Source organism: Suncus etruscus, chromosome X (genome assembly GCF_024139225.1).
Source record: "Suncus etruscus isolate mSunEtr1 chromosome X, mSunEtr1.pri.cur, whole genome shotgun sequence".
Lineage (NCBI taxonomy): Eukaryota > Metazoa > Chordata > Mammalia > Eulipotyphla > Soricidae > Suncus > Suncus etruscus.
The window spans coordinates 68,156,564-68,176,034 of NC_064868.1; the positions used below are offsets into that span (position 1 = coordinate 68,156,564).

Consider the following 19,471-nt stretch of genomic DNA (forward strand, 5'->3'; position numbering starts at 1 on the left):
CAAAAATGGGCGGAATCCTTCTAGAGGCTCTCATCATCGGATTGAGAGACGAAGGGGAAAAAGAAGGTGACACACCCCAACAGTACAAAAAGAAGTGTCAAATAAAATATCCAGTGAGCACTCCAACAATAAAGATAAGAACCACAAAAAAGCCATGGTCTTGAGATAGAAAACATGGCAGAGCACATAAAGAAAGAAAAGAAAAGAAGAAAAAATAAATATAAATGGAGAGAACAACTTCAATAACCTACCAAAACAAAGAAATTAACAAAAGTAGATAGGTAAATAAAATAAATAAATAAATAAAATGTTTTGTGCTTTTTGCCTTTATTTTTCCCTCCTGCACAGGCACAGTAAATATTGGGGTCATTCGAAGAGGAATTCTCTTGGCCTAAGAGATACAGGGTTTCTCCACCCTTGGAGTATATTGTCATGGGATTAACTATAGACTCTGTTCAGGTTCATTTTCTCTCCCCTTGGTGCTTTCGAGGTGTTTGGAAGACTTCTGCTCCGTCCTGGGTGATAAAATCAGACCTCTGTATCTAGAGATCTCAGTATCTGCACAAGTCCAGCAGTGGAACTTATGATGAAGTCTTTCTTTGTGGTTCTAGAAGTTCTGTTCCCTCAGTGTCATTTTACTTCGACTTCTGTGGTTGGGGGTCTTGGTCTTTGCGCTGATCCTAGGATGGAACCTAGGATAGTGTCTTTTGTTGTGTTTCCTGAAGACCCATTCCGTTGCAATGGTCTCAGCCAGACCTTTGGAACTGGAGATCATGGTTGTTGTGCAGGTCGTAGCTCAAACCCTAGACTAAGGCTTTTTTATTGGTCCCAGGACACATACAGTCCGGTCATGCTTCTAGTAGCCAGTCATCTGTAAATTGCGATCTTGGCTTTTGGACAGACCAAATGATGACAAGTCTTCTGATTTTGTCTTAACGTTAGCTGGTGAGGTAGGATAACCTGCTCTTAGGTCAAGTTGTTCCCATTTTCCTCATTGTCAGGATATCATATTAGAGCTGGCACTTGTTGGTGTCCCAGAAGTATTAAGGATGTCCTGGATGGGATTTGTTTCCTGTAGCTGTTGTGAAGAATGGTGTTGTTTCTATATCTGGGATCCAGAGTTCTAGGCTGGATGGATGGTGTCTAATTACCTGGGGTCTAAGTTGGGTCCACGTGACATATTTTCAAGGTGGGAGATATTCCTGTATTGTAAACAAGTATGAGTTGTTATCTCTAGTAGATAAGAGCTAGTTTTTATACGTAAGATTTCCCCTTTCTTTTTAGTGTGTCCTTGCAGGGAGAAATGGTGCTACATTATATTGCCGGTGCATTTGGGGGGTGGAAAGAAAAGAAAACAAAAACAGGTCACACACTCAAAAAGGATAAAAATAGGAATAAAAATATATGTGCTCACATATGTATATGAAGAATAAACATTTAAAACTGAAATAACAAAGTAATTAAAGGAACAAAGTGATGCAAGAGACTACCTTACTTTTGAGGAAAAGCAGGTAAAGAGGTGGTGTAATACAGGTCTTATACTTATGATGGAAGTATAGGTATCCCCATTGTCTTTTGAGATTTTCTTGTGGTGTGTGGGTTCCCGGGCACCTTTTCATAACACACCCTGACCTTCTTGAGATTGGCAAAAGATTTGCTGCAGGGAGGTCTTGGAAGAGTTCTTGCATTAGGGATACTTTTAGAGCTAAGTCCAGTTTCAAGTAACAGTCCATGTTAGGGGGAGTTGTTAGGGAGGGCCGCGCAGCATGAGTCAGGAGGGGAGTTGGTTGCCTTTTCTTACTGGGGACGAGATGTGGGTTTGACTGGGTGTCCCTTCACTTAGGTGCTGGGTTCGTTGGGGTAGGAAGTCAGTCTTGATACCTAATGGATTAAGAACTGAGTGTGAAGAGTTTTAATAATGTGGGAGGTCTGGATGGGATTGAGGGGTGAAGGGATAGTCGGATTTCCAAAAGGGGGAAGGGGGAAAGTATATGGAAGGGGCAGGAAAGAAGAAAAGAGAAAATATATTAAAAAGAAAAGTACAAAAAAAGAAAGTAGTGAGAAGAGAGGAGAAAATAGCAAGGGAATGCTAGTTTGCTTGAATGTGTTCGATGAGTAGGGCCTGTAGTATAAGTCTGTAGGTCACAGTTGCTGCTTCGGTGGTCTGGCTGGTCACGTGCTTCAAATCCTAAAAGAAGGTATAACCTAGAAATAAAGTATATGTTAAAGAGTTTTCTTGGGGCATTCTCCTAGTGCAAGCTGGGTATGGTATCTCGTGTGACTGAGCCCCAAGATGCCATCTTAGTTTGTCCACCCTTTTTATCCAAGAATGCCTCTAGACAGAAAAGCTGAGAGGTTATTTTAAATACAATAAGATTAAGGCATTAAAACATATTGTTATGAGATGTTTCCATTGGAGTCAGTAATTTCCCATGGTATTCTTTACCTGTAATCCTGTATAAGATCCCTAAGGGATTATTATGGGCCTTTGTAATAGAAGGCTGATTACATACCTGTTCTCTCTATGCTGCTGTTCCTGCTGTTGCTTCTTTCTTGTGGTATAATATGTTGTCAAGAGTTTATGTTGTTCCTCTTACATGTGTTTTGGGCACTGCTCCTGAGAATATGTTGACTGTTACAGTGGTTGGAGTTTCTACCCTCTTAAACCCTATTATTTGATTTTTGAGTATTAGTTGTATATAAGTTATATGTTCTAGGTGCTTCAGAATAGTGCTATCATTCTGTGTTTTCTTTTGTCTTCTGACTTACTTCGTTTAACATAATATGTTCTACGTCCATCCACGTTGCTGCAAAGTCTGTGATTGTATCATTTCTGACTACCATGTAGTATTCCATTGTTTATAGATGCCACATCTTAATGATCCATTCATCTGTTGTTGGACATCGAGGTTGGTTCCAAGATTTGGCTATAATATTGAGTGCTGCGATAAATAGTGGGGTGCATGAGTAATTTGGAATGAATGTCCTTCCAACTTGGGGGAGATACCTAGGAGATCAATTATTGGGTAAATGGCAGCTCAATTGTGAGTTCTTTGAGCACTCTCCAGACTGTTCTCCATAGGTGTTGGACTAGGGCACATTTCCACCAGCAGTGGATGAGATTGCCTTTCATACTGCATCCCCGTCAACAGAGATTGTTCCCATTATTTTTGATGTGAGCCATCCTCACTGGTGTAAGGTGGTATATCATTGTTGTCTTGATTTGGACCTCCCTGATGATGAGTTAAGGTGAACATGTTTTCATGTGTTTGTTGGCCATCCTTCTGTCTTCCTCAGAGAAGTGTCTATTCATTTCATCTCCCCATTTTTATGGTTTTATTTGATTTTCGGGGGCTCAGCTTTCTGAGTTCTTTGTATGTTCTACATATCAGCTCTTTATCTGATGGGTTGAATGTAAAGATTTTTTTCCCATTCTGTTAACTGTCTTCTTATGTTAAGTAAGGTTTCTTTCGCCATGCAGAAGCTTTTTAGTTTGATGTGGACCCATTTGTTATGTTTGAAGCTAAATTTCTTGCCATTGGTGCTCCATCCTCGAAGACCTTTTTGATATATAGGTCTTCGAGTGTTCTGCCTATTTTATTATCAATATACTTTATAGCTTCAGGTCTGATTTCAAGGTCTTTGATCCATTTTGAGTTGACCTTTGTATAAGGAGTGAGGAATGGGTCAATTTTCACTTTCGTGCATGTGGTTTTCCAGTTGTACTAACACCATATGTTGAATAGACGTTCTTTGTTCTATTTCAAATTCTTGCCTCTTTTGTCAAATATTAGTTGGCTGTCTATCTGGGGGGTTATGTCTGGGAATTATGTTCTGACCCACTGGTCCGAGGTCCTGTCTTTGTTCCAGTACCATGTTGTTTTGATCACTATGGCTTTATAGTATAGTTTCAGGTTAGGTAAGGAGATGCCACCTAGCTTCTTGTTTTTAGTATGTGTTTGGCTATCCTGAGTCTTTTGTGGTTCCAGATGAATTTTGTGATTGATTGTTCTAATTCTTTAAAGAATGATGTCTGAATATGGGTAGGAATTGCATTAAATCTATATAGTAGTTTGGGTAGGATAATCATTTTGACTATGTTAATTCTACCTACCCATGAGCTTGGGTTGTTCTTCCATTTCTTTAGATCCTCTTCAAGTCCTTTCTGAAGTATTTTGAAGTTTCCCTGGTATAGGTCCTTCACTCCCTTGTACGGTTGATTCCTAGGTACCTGATATTTTTTGATAATATTATAAATGGAATTGTATTTTTAATCTCTCTCTCCTCGACTTCGTTATTTGTGTATAGAACACTACTGTCTTTTGTGTATTGACTTTGTATCCAGCCACTTTTCTGTATTGGTTAATTGTTTCTAGGAGTTTTACTGTGGACTCTTTAAGGTTTTTGATGTATATCATCATATCATCTGCAAATAGAGCTAGTTTGAGTTCGTCTTTCCCAATTTGGATTCCTATGATTTCCTTCTCTTTTTGAATTGCTATTGCTAGGACATCTAAGGTTATATTGAATAAGAGTGGAGTGAGTGGATAGCCTTGTCTAGTTCCTAACCTTAGTGGAAATGCTTCTAGTTTTTCACCATTAAGTATAATGTTGGCTGTGGGCTTTTCATAGATAGCTGTAACTATATTGAGGAAGGTTCCTTCTAACCCTATTTTGCTGATTGTCTTCAACATAAAAGGGTGTTGGATTTTGTCAAACGCCTTCTCTGCATCGATTGATATGATCATGTGGTTTTTTTCTTTCTTGTTGTTGATGTGATATATAATGTTGATTGATTTGCATATGTTGAACCAAACTTGCATTCTTGGTATAAAACCCACTTGGTCATGATTTATGATCTTTTTGATGAAGTGCTGTATTCCGTTTGCTAAGATTTTGTTGAGTATCTTTGCATCTATATTCATTAGTGAGATTGGTCTGTAGTTTTCTTTCTTGGTGCAGTCTTTGCCATTTTTGGGAATGAGTGTGATATTAGCCTCATAAAAAGAGTTGGGGAAGATTCCTCTTTTTTTCAATGATTTGGAAGAGCCTATGGAAAAGTGGTAGTAAGTCTTCTTGGAAAGCTTGATAGAATTCACCTGTAAATCCATCTGGGCCTGGACTTTTGTTCTTCGGGAGTTTCTTAATTACATCTTTAATTTCCTCTGAGGTTATTGGTCTATTTAGGCTTTCTAGATCTTCCTTTTCCAGTCTCAGAAGATGGTATTTTTCCAGGAATCTGTCGATTTCTAATGGTTCTCTAGCCTAACTGAGTATAGTTGTTCATAATATGATCTCATGATATGTTGTATTTCTTGGGGTTCTTTTGTAATCTCTCCCCTTTAATTTGTGATCCTACTGATTTGGGTGTTCCCCTCTTTTTTGGTGAGTTTTGCCAGTGGTTTGTCTATCTTGTTTATTATTTCGAAAAAAACAATTTTTGGTCTCACTGATTTTTTATATTGTTTTCTTAGTTTCTATGTTGTTTATTTCTGCTCTGGTTTTTATTATTTCTTGCCTTCTGGTTGTGGTTAGATTTCTCTGCTGCTGTTGTTCCAATTCCTTGAGGTGATCATTTAAACTGATCTTGTCATTTTCCTGTTTCTTGACATAGGCCTGTATTGCTATGAGTTTCCCCCTAATTACTGCTTTTGCTGTGTCCCACAAATTTTGACAAGTTGTCTCTTCATTATCATTTGTCTCAAGGAATCTTTTTATTTCTTCTTTGAGTTGCTCTTTTATCCAGCTGTTGTGGAGCAGCATGTTGTTTAATCTCCAGGTATTAGTTTTTCTCCATTGCTTCTTTTTGAAGTCAATTTTGACCTCTGTTGCATAGTGATCTGATAGGGTGCTTCTAATTATCTTTACATTTGTTGTCTTATATAGGTTGGCTTTGTATCCTAAGACATGGTCTATTCTGTAGAAGGTTCCATGTGGACTTGAGAAGAATGTTTATTCTGCTTTCTGGGGATGGAGGGTCCTATATAAGTCTATTAGCCCTAGATTTTTTAATTTTTCATTTAGAGCTCTTATTTCTTTGCTATTTTTCTGTTTGGTGAATCTGCACAGTCGTGATAGTGGAGTATTGAGGTCCCCTACTATTATCACATTTCCCTTCAAGTGTTTCTTCAGTTTTGCGAGCAGTTACCTCACATATTTTGCTGGCTCTACATTAAGTGCATAGATATTGACCAGGGTTAGTACTTATTGATCTAATGTTCCCCTGATCAGTAAGTAGTGACCCTCTTTGTCTCTGATCACTTTCTTGAGGTTGAATGCAATTAGGTCTGATATATGAATGGCTGTCCCTGCTCTTTTTTGTTTTCCATTGGCCTGAATAATTACTGTCCATCCTTTTATTCTAAGCCTGTGCTTATCCTGTAGTTGTAGGTGTGTTTCTTGCAGACAGAAGTCAGGTTTATTTTTTCTAATCTACTTCTCTATTATGTGTCTTTTAATGGGAGAGTTTAGTCCATTAACATTTAGGGAGATTATCAACAGAGATGACTGTTGTGCAGTTGTGTTGTGTAGGGTGGTTGTTGTTACAATTGGGGGTTTGGATTGTGTAATTAGGCTTTGAGTAGGTAGTTTAGGATCAGCTTTGTTTGTACAAATAATTCAAGTTTGTTTTTTTCTGAGAATGTTTTTAGTCTGCCCTCCCATATGAATGATAGTTTTGCTGGGTATTGGACCCTAAGTTGGAAATTTCTTTTAATCAGTCATTTAAATATGTCATTCCACTCTCTTCTTGCTTGAATTATTTCAAATGGGAGATCTGGCTTGATTCTTATGTCCCTTCCTTTGTAGTTGAGGTTTTTTCTCTCTTATTGCTTTAAGGAATTCATCTTTCTCTCTTTTTTCTGCCATTTGGATTACTATATGTCTTGGTGTTGGTTTATTAGGGTCTGTTTTATTAGGGACTCTCTTCACTTACTGAATTTGCACTGAATTTTCTTTCCAGAGGCTGGGAAAGTTCTCTGCTATTATTTCTCTGGCTATTTGTTCTTCCCCTTTCACTATTTTCTCCCTTTCTTGTATGCCCACAATTCTTAGATTATTTCGTTTGTCCTTGTTCATTAGATACTGGAATTTTCCTTCCAGTCCTTTGCCTTTTATTTCTTTGTTGGTTTTTTTGTCGTTTTTTGTTTGCAGTTTTCCTTCAAGTTCTTCAATGTACGTCTCTAATTGTATGTTTCTGCTCATAAGGCTTGTTACATTGTCTTTTAATTCCTTCAATTTCTTTTGTATGGAATCTCTCATGTTCTTTAACATTTCTTCTTTAATTTGGCTGATTTGTTCATCCATAGATTTCTTATACTCTGTAGCTAGCCTTTCTTTCATTTTCTTTATCATTTCTTGCATTTCTTGCATGGCTGCTTTTAGGTTCCCTTCCCATGGATCTGTGCGATTTGGTGGATTTGTAAACTTGCTAGGGTTTGTCTTCATATCTCCAGATATTTGGGTTCTCCTTGATTTACCCATATTTCTGTGCATTTATTGGTGTAGCTTGGAGTGCAGTGCATTCCAAATTCATCCTGCTTTGGCCCCCTATGCCTTGGGGATGGGTCCCCTCCCTGAGCGTGGTTCTAGAGGGGTCTGTTGGGTGAGCTCGCTGAGGTTTGGCTCCTCCTGTGCTCTCTATGTGGCCTGATCCGTTGCTTTTCCCTTTTTGTTGCCACCTAGTGCAGTTCCTCTCCTGGACACAACGGTGGAGGGCGCTGTTGAGCCTAGCTCCTTCACGCCCCCCCCCCCCCTCTACCTGGAAGTCAGCCCCGCCATTTCCTTCAGTGGGTCTGGTGAATTCCCTTCTTCTTATTCCTGCCAGCCAGTGCAGTTCCGCTCCTGGCCACAATGGTTGAGGGAGCTGTTAAGCCTAGCTCTCTGTCCTCCCTCCCCTATCTGGAAGTCAATGGAACTCTGCCCCCTCCCAGCCTCAGCCAAAGAAATTCCCTCAGCCAAACCCACCGGGTAGCTGCCCTCAGCCCTTGGGGAGTCTCAGGTCCACTCCAGGGCTCAGGGGGGCAGGCCTCTCTAGGTTAGCCAAAGCTCCAGGTGCAGGCCCAAGCTCACTCAGTCTATTGGTCCTAGCCCATCCCAGCGGTGCAGAGTGGGTCAGGTGCAGGGTTCTCCTCAACCCATCTGCACTCAGCGTGGGCTTGGGGTCCCTGGGGAGAGGCGGCACGGTGTGGCAGTGAGGTGCCTGTCTCAGGCACCCACCTGGAGAATGGGGAAGTGCCGGGGAAATGCATTCACCCCGTCTGCTCTCTGCTCAGGCTTGGGGTCCCTAGGGAGGGGCGCACGGTGTGGCTGAAAGATGCCTGTCTCATGCACTCAAGTGGAGAGTGGGGAAATGGCAGGGAAATGCTCTCACATGTGTGCTCTCTGCTCGAGCTTGGGGTCCCTGGGGAGGGGCGCACGGTGTGGTAGCGAGGTGCCTGTCTTGGCATCCACGAGGAGAGTTGGGAAGTGCCGGGGAAATGCACTCACCCCATGTGCTCTCCGCTCGGGCTTGGGGTCCCTGGGGAGGGGCACATGGTGTGGCGGTGAAGTGTCTGTCTCAGGTGCCCACATGGAGCATATGTTTATTTTCTTAATAGTTATAACTCTTGGGGCAGAATGGTGGCACAAGTGGTAGGGCATTTGCCTTGCATGTGCTAACCTATGGACAGATCGCAATTTGATTCCCTGGTGTCCTATATGGTCCCCCAAATCAGGAGCGATTTCTGAGCACATAGACAGGAATAACCTCTGAGCGTCACTGGGTATGGCCCAACAACCAAAAAGATTGTTATAACTCTTATTGAAAAACTCTTACTGAAAAACTCATACTGAAAAACAGTAAGCTGGGTGGCATCTCTTTACCTAACCTGAAGCTTTACTTTAAAGCCATAGTGAACAAAACACTGTGAACAAAACACAGTGAACATCTGGAACAAAGACAGAGTCTCAGACCAGTGGGTTAGAACAGAATATCCAGAGATAAACACTGAAATATAAAATCAATATCTGACAAAAGAACCAAGAACTTGAAATGAAACAAAGACAGTCTCTTCAACTAATGATGTTGGAACAACTGGATAACCAACTGTAAGAAATTAAATATTGATCAATACCTCACACCTTACACAAAAGTCAACTCAAAATGGATTAAAGACATTGAAATCAGACCCGAATCTATAAAGTTTATTGAGGAAAAATAGGCAGAGCACTCAAAACCTATTTATCAAAAAAAAGTCTTTGAGGATAGTATGCCAATGAAAAGAACTTTAGCATCAAACCTAAATCAATGGGACTACATCAAACTAAAAATTTTCTGCAAAAGAAACCCTAGTTAATACAAGAAGACAGTTAGAACCCCTAGTTAATACAAGAAGACAGTTAATGGAATGAGAAAAATAATTTGCACTCAACACATCAGATTAAGGGCTGATATCTAGGATATACAAAGCACTCAGAAAGGTGAGCTCCAAAATATCTAATAAAGCCATAGAAAAATGATAAGAAATAAATAGACACTTCTCCAAGGAAAACTGAAAGATGGCCAACAGACATATGAAAACATGCACACATTAACTCATCATTAGGGAAATCCAAATCAAGGCAACAATGAGGTACCACCTTACACCTGTGAGGATGTCTCACATAAAAAATAATGGAAACAATCTCTGTTAGCATTGATGTGGGAAGAAAGCAACTCTCATCCACTGCTGGTGGGGATGCTGCCTGGTCCAACCCCTATGGAAAACAGTGTGGAGTGTGCTCAGTAAACTCAGAATTGAGCTGCCATATGACCCAGCAATTGCTTTCCTGGGAATCTATCCCCAGGTCGAAAGGACATTCATCTCAAAGTATGTGTGCACCCCACTATTTATCGCTGCACTCAGTACAATAGCCAAGATTGGAACCAACCTCATGCCCAACAACAGATGATTGGATCATAAAGGTGTGGTATTTATACACAATGAAATGCTACATAGCAGTTAAAATGATACAATCATAGATTTTGCAGCAACACGGATGGATCTACAAAATATTATGTTAACTGAAGTAAGCCAGAGAAGAAGGATAAATACAGACTGATAGCACTTTTCTGAGATACTTAGAATATATACCATATATACATAGAATACTCCAAAAACAGATACAACTGTGTAATAGGGTAGAAACTTCAAGCACTGTAGTTGTCAGCATTTCCTGGAGAGAAATGTTCAAAACAAATGGTGCCAGCCATTATCTAACCCTGAAACCTTCATTTAGCAAGTCCCAAACCCATCACTGACAAAATGCCTAGAAACTGCGAAAACCTCCGAAATCCAATGCAGTGACCCAATCTCTTTTATTTAATTTATTTAATTTATTTGTATTATATTTACCTATTCTTCTTTTCTCCTCTTATCTTTTGCTTTCTCTTCCTCTCTTTGCTAAGCTATACCTAAGCTAATTATTTATCTTAATTCAACCAGTCCATAAGAGCTCAGACCCAACCTATTAGGGTCAGACCTCTAACAATACCTTAAGAATAGATCACTAATGTATTTCTTTATGTGGGCATGAGAACATTGAGGACTGTTTTATGAGCGCCAAACCTAAATTGTAAACAATCCATGCTTATAGTGTATATAGCCCTTTCTATATACTATCCGTCATCACCTCTTCAGAAATCCTACTATCCATTCATTCCCCCAATCACAATCCGATATCCTGCCTTAGTAATGATCTTTACCCTCAGGTCTTAAACCATTAGGTATCAAGACCAACCTCCAGCCCCCAAAAGCAATCACCCAGCTCCCAAGTGAAAGGACACCCACTCAGCCCCACATCTCATCCCCCTACAAGGAACAACCAACATTCCTGCTGACTCATGCTCTGTGGTCCTCCTTCACATCCCTCCAAATGTGGATGGTTGCTTGATACCAGATTCAACTCCAGAAGGACCCCCAGTGCAAGAAGTCTGCCTGAGCCTTTTCTGCCACAATTCATATCTCAAACTCAACAAGACTAGGGGGTGTGATGAAAATGTGTCCTGTATTTACCCCTCACAAGAATATCTCAAAAGACAATGGGGAAGCCTATATTTTCTTTATAAGTTTAAGACCTCTTAACCTGTTTATTCCAAAATGTAAAGTAGTCTCCTTCATCACTTAGTTCCCTTAATTTCTTTTTAAAACTCATTTATATCTATTTTCCTTTATATATGTGTGTGTATTTTTGTCTTGTCTTTGTTTTCTTCTCTTCTTTAATGTCACCTGTTTTGGTTCTGCTTGGTAAAAAAAATAGTACAAGAAAATGTTTTGCCTGTGATAAAAGCTCAGGTCAAAACCAGGGCACAGAGCTGCAAATGCACCAACAATATAATATAGCATCATTTCTTTTTGCAAAGGCATACTAAAAGGGGGAAAATTTATGTATAGAAGCAAGCTCTTATCTACTAGGGATAAGAACTCATACATTTTACAATAAATGGGCACCTCCAACCTTGAATATATGTAATGTGGCTCCAACTTAGACTCCATGTGATTAGATAGCCACCATCCCACTCCAAACCCTAGATCTCAGACATAGAAATGACCCAGTTCTCGCAACAGCTCCAGGAACAAAACTCCCTCTGGGACATTCTTAATACTGCTCTGATACCAACATGCACCAGTTTTGATATATTATCCTGACAATGAGGAAATGGCAACAACTTGATCTAAGAGTAGGATATCTTAGCTCACCACCTAATAATAAGATGATATCAGAATACACATCATCCTTTGATCTGTGCAAAAGCCAAGATCGCTAAACTCAGAAAACTGTGACAACCATGACTGGGCAGAAAGACCCTAGCCTAGGCTTTGGCCTATGGCCTATACAAAAACCAAGATTTCTAATTCCAGAGGTCTCACTGAGACAACTGCAAATAAGCAGAACTTCTGGGAACATAATGAAAGACTATCCTAGGTTTCGTCCTAGGATCAGTGCAAAAACTAAAACCACCAACTACAGAAGACTGATTAAAACAACAGTGATGGAACATAACATCTAGAACCATAAAGAAAGGCTCCATTCTAGGCTCCATCCAGTGACCTGTGCAAATATCAATATCTCTAGTTACAAAAGCCTGCTTTTATCATCCACAACTGAGCAGAAAGTTTCCAGACACCACAACAGGACCTAGGGGAGAGTGAAAGAGCATGTACAGAGTCTAGAGTTATTTCCATGACAGTATACATCAATGGCGGTGAAACCCTGTAATTCTTAGGCCAAAAAAATTCCCTTTCTAATCTCCCCAGTATTTACTGTGTCTATGTAAAAAAAAGAGAAGCATAAAATTAATTTTTTGTTATTGCTGTTTGTTTGCTTTCACTTTGTTTAGTTTTTATTTTGGGACCATGGTTATTGTTTGGTTGTTATATTTATTGCTGTGGTGCTTTTGTTCTTTAGTTTTTTTGTATTATTGCTATGTTTTTCTTTATTTTTTCCTTTCTTCTCTTAAATTGATATTTATAGTCTCTAGAAAGACTCCTCCCATTTTTTTTGTTTGGTTTTTGCCCTTTATTCCCCTTCAAACATAACCACAAAATTTGAACCATCTTGTTCTGCCTCATAAATTTAGGGGGAAATAATAGAGGGTACTAAGACCAACCAGTCATATGAACATTGAGTAGAAATAAAAAATGATCAGACTTAAATACCAAATCCAAAGCCAATGACAACAGAATCAATACCCAATCTACAACAAGCTAGACACAGAGGGGACCAATTATACTAGCAGCCCGGGGGGCAAAAGAGGGAGATATGGTGGGAACAGAGGTGGAGAGAGGACAGCATTGGTGGTGGAAATGCACCTGATTCAATATCACTATTTACCTAAAATATTACTGTGAAATATTTGTAATCCGATTTGGTCAAAATAAAAATTATTTAAAAAAACATGATTCATCTTATTTTGCCTCATATTTATACGTCTTCGTACAAATTGAGAAAAGAAAAAAAAGTGGTTGGCACCCAGGGTCCAAGTGGTTTCAAGAGCAATGAGTAGTAATAAAAATTATCAGATATAAATACTTACACCAAAATCAACAACAATAGAATGAAGAGACCCAAACTATAATAAACTGTCCACAAAATTAAATATATACACACATATATACATACTATATACTATATACTATACACTGGCAGTCCAGTGGCTAAGGGTGGAGGTATGGAATGCATGCTGGAAACTATAGAGGAGGGAAATTCTGGTGGTGAAAATGGTCCTAATTTACTGTCATTATGCGTCTGAAATACAACTGCAAAAATGTATTATTCATATTGGTCTCAATAAAAAATTTAAAAAATTGGGGCTGGAGCAATGATGAAATGTTAGAGTATTTTCTGTGCACACTACTAACCTAGTATGGACTGTGGTTAACTATGACAGATAGTTCCTGTCTCCAAGCCAGGAACTATTTCTGAGTGCATAGCTAGTAGTAACCCCTGAGCATCACCGGTTGTAGTCGCCCCAAAATTTTAAAAATTAAGATACAATGGTCTACAAATGTGTTATAATAGTGTTGAGCATACAGTGTCCAAATTCCAATCCTATATCCAGTTTGACTTTCCTTTCACAATACCCAAGTATCTTCCCAATACTAAGATAACCTCCTTCAAAGGCACGTTTTTAATGTTTTGTTTGTTTGTTTGTTTTTGAGCCATACCCAGTGATGCTCAGGGGTTACTCCTGGCTATGCACTCAAAAATTGCTCCTGACTTAGGGGATCATATGGGATACTGGGGGGATCACACCATGGTCTGGCCTAGGTTAGCCACATGAAGTGCAAACGTCCTACCTCTTGAGCCACCACTCTGGCCCCAAGGAAGGCACATTTTTAAGTTTAGTTAATGTTGTTTGGGTTTCCTGTGATATTATTGTATTTCTAAATTTCTAAGTTTATATAATTGAATAAGTTTATGTTTTTACTTACTGTTTTATCCCACCATAATCTTAAAATATACAAATTTTTAATTACATTTATCTCTACTTATTTTTTAACCACACCTGGCTATGCTCAGGGCTATTCCTAGCTTTGCTCAGGACGCCTTCCTGGCATGCATGGGGGGCCATGTGGAATGCCGGTGATCGAACTCAGGTCGAATGCGTGCAAGGCAAGAGCCCTACCCACTGTTCTATCGCTCCGGCCCCTTATCTCTACTTATTAATCTAAAAATTATTGTCAAATAATTTTTGTCAAATTAATGCTTAATATTACTTGTGTGCTATAATATGAGATTCTTTTGATTAATGAAATATAACTTATTCTGCATCTGAATGTGTTTTTTTAATAAAATAAAAACAACTTTTCTACCACATGAAGAAGTTTTGAACATAGAGCTAGTTCACATATCATGACTGTTGTGTATGTAAATATTTTGGGGGTTATTATGTTACTGACCCTACCCTAAACAAACGGGGGAATTGTTGTATATGTAAATATTTTAGGGGATTATTATGTTACTGACCCTACCCTGATCGGTGTTTGTGCCCTACCCTAGGGTGTGACCTGGCATTCTGCCCCCACCCTAGGGTAGTACCTGATTCTGCTTCCATCATTGGGTGGTATCTGATCCCACCATTGGGTGGTACCTGATTCTGGGGTATAAAAACAAGGGTCTGTGGAAGGCGAGAGGCTTTTGGCTGGAAATAATGCTGAGTCTTTGGACTTCAGTCTTGTCCACCGAATAAAGCTAATATTTCCACAAGACTGACTGTGAGCTGTTTACCCGCCGTTTCACCTCAGAACCGTCGGCTGGACAGGGTGGCAGACAAGTGCTCCGAGCTGGAGGAAAAAGACCTCATCCTCCATCCCTCCATCAGTCAACCTCTTCAGGGGTTGACTTGCAACACATGACATTTTTCACAATTAAAGGGAATGTTAATGTGATTAATCACAAAACTGAATTTACACAATTTATAACTTGGACTCATTAAGGAGTTATTTAGAACACAGCTGAAAACCTATTTTTTTTCTTTCCTTTAGTCCCAGAGGCATGTCACATTTCACTTACCAGAAGGATCTCAGGAAAACAATGGTAATGGAAGACTTGGAGACCATGATGAAGGCAGTCTTTCCAGCATATCGCATGTCTTGCAACAGAGTTGTCCTCTGGAAGAATACTTCAACCATGCTCCACCAAACAACCGCACTGAAGGGGATGGCAACTCTGATCCTGAATCTAGTAAGTTATAACATTCTGGGATTGAAATTTTAGTGGGTTTCAGTAAGTACTTTCGAGTCAAACTACAAATATCCATTATAATATTGGCTACTAAATTTTATTCACATTAATAGCACATTTTTAAATTGAGAGACTTACGTAGAGAAGTTTGTATCATTGAAATGTATTGTCACTTGTACCATAAATTAAATGTAGTATATAAAAGGGTCAGAGTGCTAGTAAGAAAAAGCAAAAACTTGCCTGGTACATGCTGACTTAAATTCAAACTTTCATTTAGTTCCTAGAGACACCCAAGAGTGATACTTTAGAATAAAGGTAGGAGAAAGCTCAGAGCATCTCTGGATATGGCCCCCTAACAGATAAGAATTAAATAAAATTAAAGTAATTTAGCTTAAACATAGGTAGGATTATAAAATACACATGCAACTTAATTTTTATTAATTTATTTGTATAGATGTAATACATATAAATTACTTTCTATATTTTATGTTAATAAATATAAAATTCAGACATTTAAATATTTTGGGAGATGAGATATTTGAACTTTAGTGTAGAGCAGTCATCCAAAGATTTTCAATATTATTCTAAAATTTAATAATTTGTGAATATTTTTATTTAGAAAGACATTCAGGTTAATGCTCTAGATTGAAAACATGAAGAGGATGCTTTAAAAATGTACACTATATTAAATTCTTTTTAAAAAGAACATGAAGACAATACTAAATAGAAAATACAATTATCTTGTACACATATATATTTTAATAACTTTTGAAATACAATTTTTAGAGTAATGGAGAGATAATATAAATATTAATATACTTGTCCTCATACCATCCCAGCACCAAATGGGGACCTGGAGCACCACCAAGAATGATCCCTAATTGCTCTGATATTTTAGAAGAACTCAAGGAGGGCAGGAAATGCAACTAAGTTTAGAAGAACTCTGGGCCTGGCTCTTTGTTTTGTTTATGTTTTAGGGGGCCACTCCAAGTGGCTTTCAGGTCTTACACCTGGCAGGTTTTGGGAACCACAGGAGATGTTTTAGATAAAACCCGGGTTGGCTGTATGCAAGATAAAAGCCCTACCTGCTCTACAATTGCTCCAGAACCTAGGCTGGTCTCTTTGCCATTTTTAATAATGAATTTTTATCTATGTATTTGTTTATGTTTGATTATTTTTGGCCATATATGACAGTACTCTGTTCATAATTCTGACTCTGGGCCTTATGGATAACTTGTGGAATATGTAGAGGTTGAAGAACATATGTGGTGTCAAAACTTTAACCTCCAATTTGGCTCCAAGCATGGATAATACCCTCTGTATTATCTTTCTGACCTTGGAGCAATCTTTTAAATGCTATTTAAATTTTATGCTCTTATTGGATCTCTGTATTTTTTACTTCTTGCTGATTCAGTCTACAGATGTCCTAATATTACAAATAGTATCCATTTTATTCAAGTTATGTAATATAGTGTTGAAAATTGTACATAGTAATTTGTATGTTTTTTATTTCTATATACAGTATTTATCTTTCACTTCTAATAAGATGTTACAGAATTTTCTCTTTTATTACTTTGTGGTTGTAGCTAATAATTTTCAGTTTTAAATATTTTCTCTAAAAAGCACTTGGATTTAATGATATTTTCTCTATTGTTACATCCTTAGTGTTGAATTCTGCTTTATTTTTTACATTACTAGTTCAAATTCTTTTAGACTATTATTGATATTTCTATATTATTTAGATCTGGCATGTGGTTATTTAGTTTGGTTATTTAGGTATTTGTTTTCTGATGATTGCCAATAGAATTTTAAACATTTTCTAAGTTCAAATATTGTTCTGTTTCATTAATTCCCAGTAATTTTTTAAATTTTATCTTTAACCAATAGCATAGCTTTTCAGTAGCATCTTGTTTAGTTTATAAGCATATGAGTTTCCCAAGCTTCATTTTTCTAATTTATTTTATTCTTCAATGCATTGTAGTTTTTGAAGTTACTTGAAATGTTACTTATAAACAAAACAAGAGGACAGGTTTTTCACTAAGAACTGAAAATAGTTTCAAATTTTATAGAATTTACTTAAGAAAACTATTGATGTAATTGAATGTAACAGGTAATGCACATCAAGTAGTCTTTATTTTTTTCATCATTAAATTCAACTACTCCATTTATTATGATATATAAATCCATTTTTTTGGCTTTTTCTACTTTGTCTGGCACTGCCAAAGTTTAGGGTCAGGTTCGCTCCAAGCTAAATAGGCAGCTATCTGCCATGACCTCCCATGTTTTACTACCATTCTATTGGCTTTGGATCTGACCTATCTCCTAGATAAAGCTGAATGTTCATGTTTGCCATTTTTTTACTGAACAATGAATCATTCTCTTCAATTATTGTACATAGTTTAAAATCTAATATTATTAAAATTCCATAGAGAAAAGTATTCTATGTTCTTGTAACTTCCAGTTTATGGGTGCATAACTATAGAGAAAGTGTTGCTAATACAACATTGGAACATAAAGGTACTTACCACAGGTAGTCATTTAGTATAGTATTTTAAAATAATCCTTATTTTAAAGAATAATATAATGTCTCCACTGATCTTTATTTTAATAATATCTTTATTTAATCCATGATTTCAAATATGATTGTAGTTGTGTTTCAGTCATAACAAGAAAATCCCCCTTCACCAGTGCAACATTACCACTACCAGTGCCCACTATCTCCCTCCTCCCACACCCCCTGCCAATATTTGAGACAGTTATTCTATTTATTTCATTCATCAACATTGCCATGATAGTTGTCAGTGTAGTTAGTTCTCTAACTTCACTCACTACTCTTTGTAATAAACTTCATATTGTGAGCTGGTCCTCCCATCCCTTATCTCTTTTGTCTTAGGGCATTATTACAATAATGTTTTTTTTTATTTTTCTTAAAGCTCATATATGAGTGAGACTATTCTGCAACTATCTATCTCCCTCTATCTTATTTCACTCAGCACAATAATTTCCATGTCCATCTATGTATAGGAAAATTTCATGATTTCATCTCTCCTGATTGCTGCATAATATTCCATTGCTTATACTAACCACAGTTTCTTTAGCCATTCCTCTGCTGTAGGGCATCTTGGTTGTTCCAGATTCTGGCTATAAATAGTGCTGCAATGAATATAGGTGAATCTATAAAGGAAAGGAAGAAATCAAGCTTTCACTGTTTGCAGATGACATGATACTATATTTAGAAAACCCTAAAGACTACCAAAAAGCTTATTGAAACAATAGATCCGTATATCAAAAAGGCAGGCTACAAAATTAACATGAAAAAATAAATGGCCTTCTTGTACATCAATAATGATAGAGAAGAAATGGACATAAGAAACAATCCCATGCTTTTTAGTGTCACACAAACTCAAATATGTTGGGGTCAACTTAAATAAAGTGGTGAAGGAACTATACAAAAAACTTAGAAAACTTTGCTTCAAGAAATAAGACACATTAAAATGGAGACTCATACCCTGCTCATGGATTAGGAGGATTAAAATAATAAAAATGGCAATACTGCCCAAAGCTTTGTACAGACTTAATTCAATCCCTCTAAGGATACACATAACATTCTTCAAAAGAGTCAATCAAATATTCTGAAATTCATTTGGAAAAATGAACACTCAAAAATAGCTAGAGCAATCCTTGGGAAAAGGCATATGTGAATCATCACTTTCCTCAACTTTAAATCGTTTTACAAAGCAATAGTCATTAAAACAGAATAGTATTGGAATAAATACAGACCCTCAGATCAGTGAAATAGACTTGAGTATTAGAGAATGTTCCCCAGACATACAATCAATTAATGTTTGATAAAAGGACAATAAATGCAAAATGGAGCAAGGAAAGCCTCTTTAACAAGTGGTATTGGGACAACTGGTCAGCCACATGCATAAAACACTCTCAGACTACCATCTAACACCTTCACAATGGTCAAATCCAAATGAATTAAAGACATTGACATTATACCTGAAACCATAATATATAGAAAAATCAGTACGTAAATAATACATGACATTGAGACTAAAGGCATCTTCAAGGAGGAAACACACTCTCCAAAAAAGTGGAAGCAGAGATAAACATATGCAAATATATTAAGCTGATAAACTTCTGCACCTCAGATAAAATAATGACTAGAATATTAAAGCCACCCACAGAATGGGAGGAACTATTCAACCAATACACATCAGAAAAGGGGCTAATATCTAATGTATTAGATATTATATATATA

The 19,471-nt window shown here is 37.7% G+C and overlaps 1 protein-coding gene across 1 annotated transcript in view; it reads left to right on the plus strand.

Annotated features, from left to right (window-relative positions):
• PCDH11X (protocadherin 11 X-linked) overlaps positions 1-19,471 on the plus strand; it is a 1,221,358-nt gene that overhangs the window by 1,088,962 nt on the left and 112,925 nt on the right. Inside the window, exon 5 of the mRNA XM_049766592.1 lies at positions 15,006-15,204. Coding sequence (XP_049622549.1) covers positions 15,006-15,204 — 199 coding nt within the window. The remainder of the gene's footprint in view (positions 1-15,005; positions 15,205-19,471) is intronic.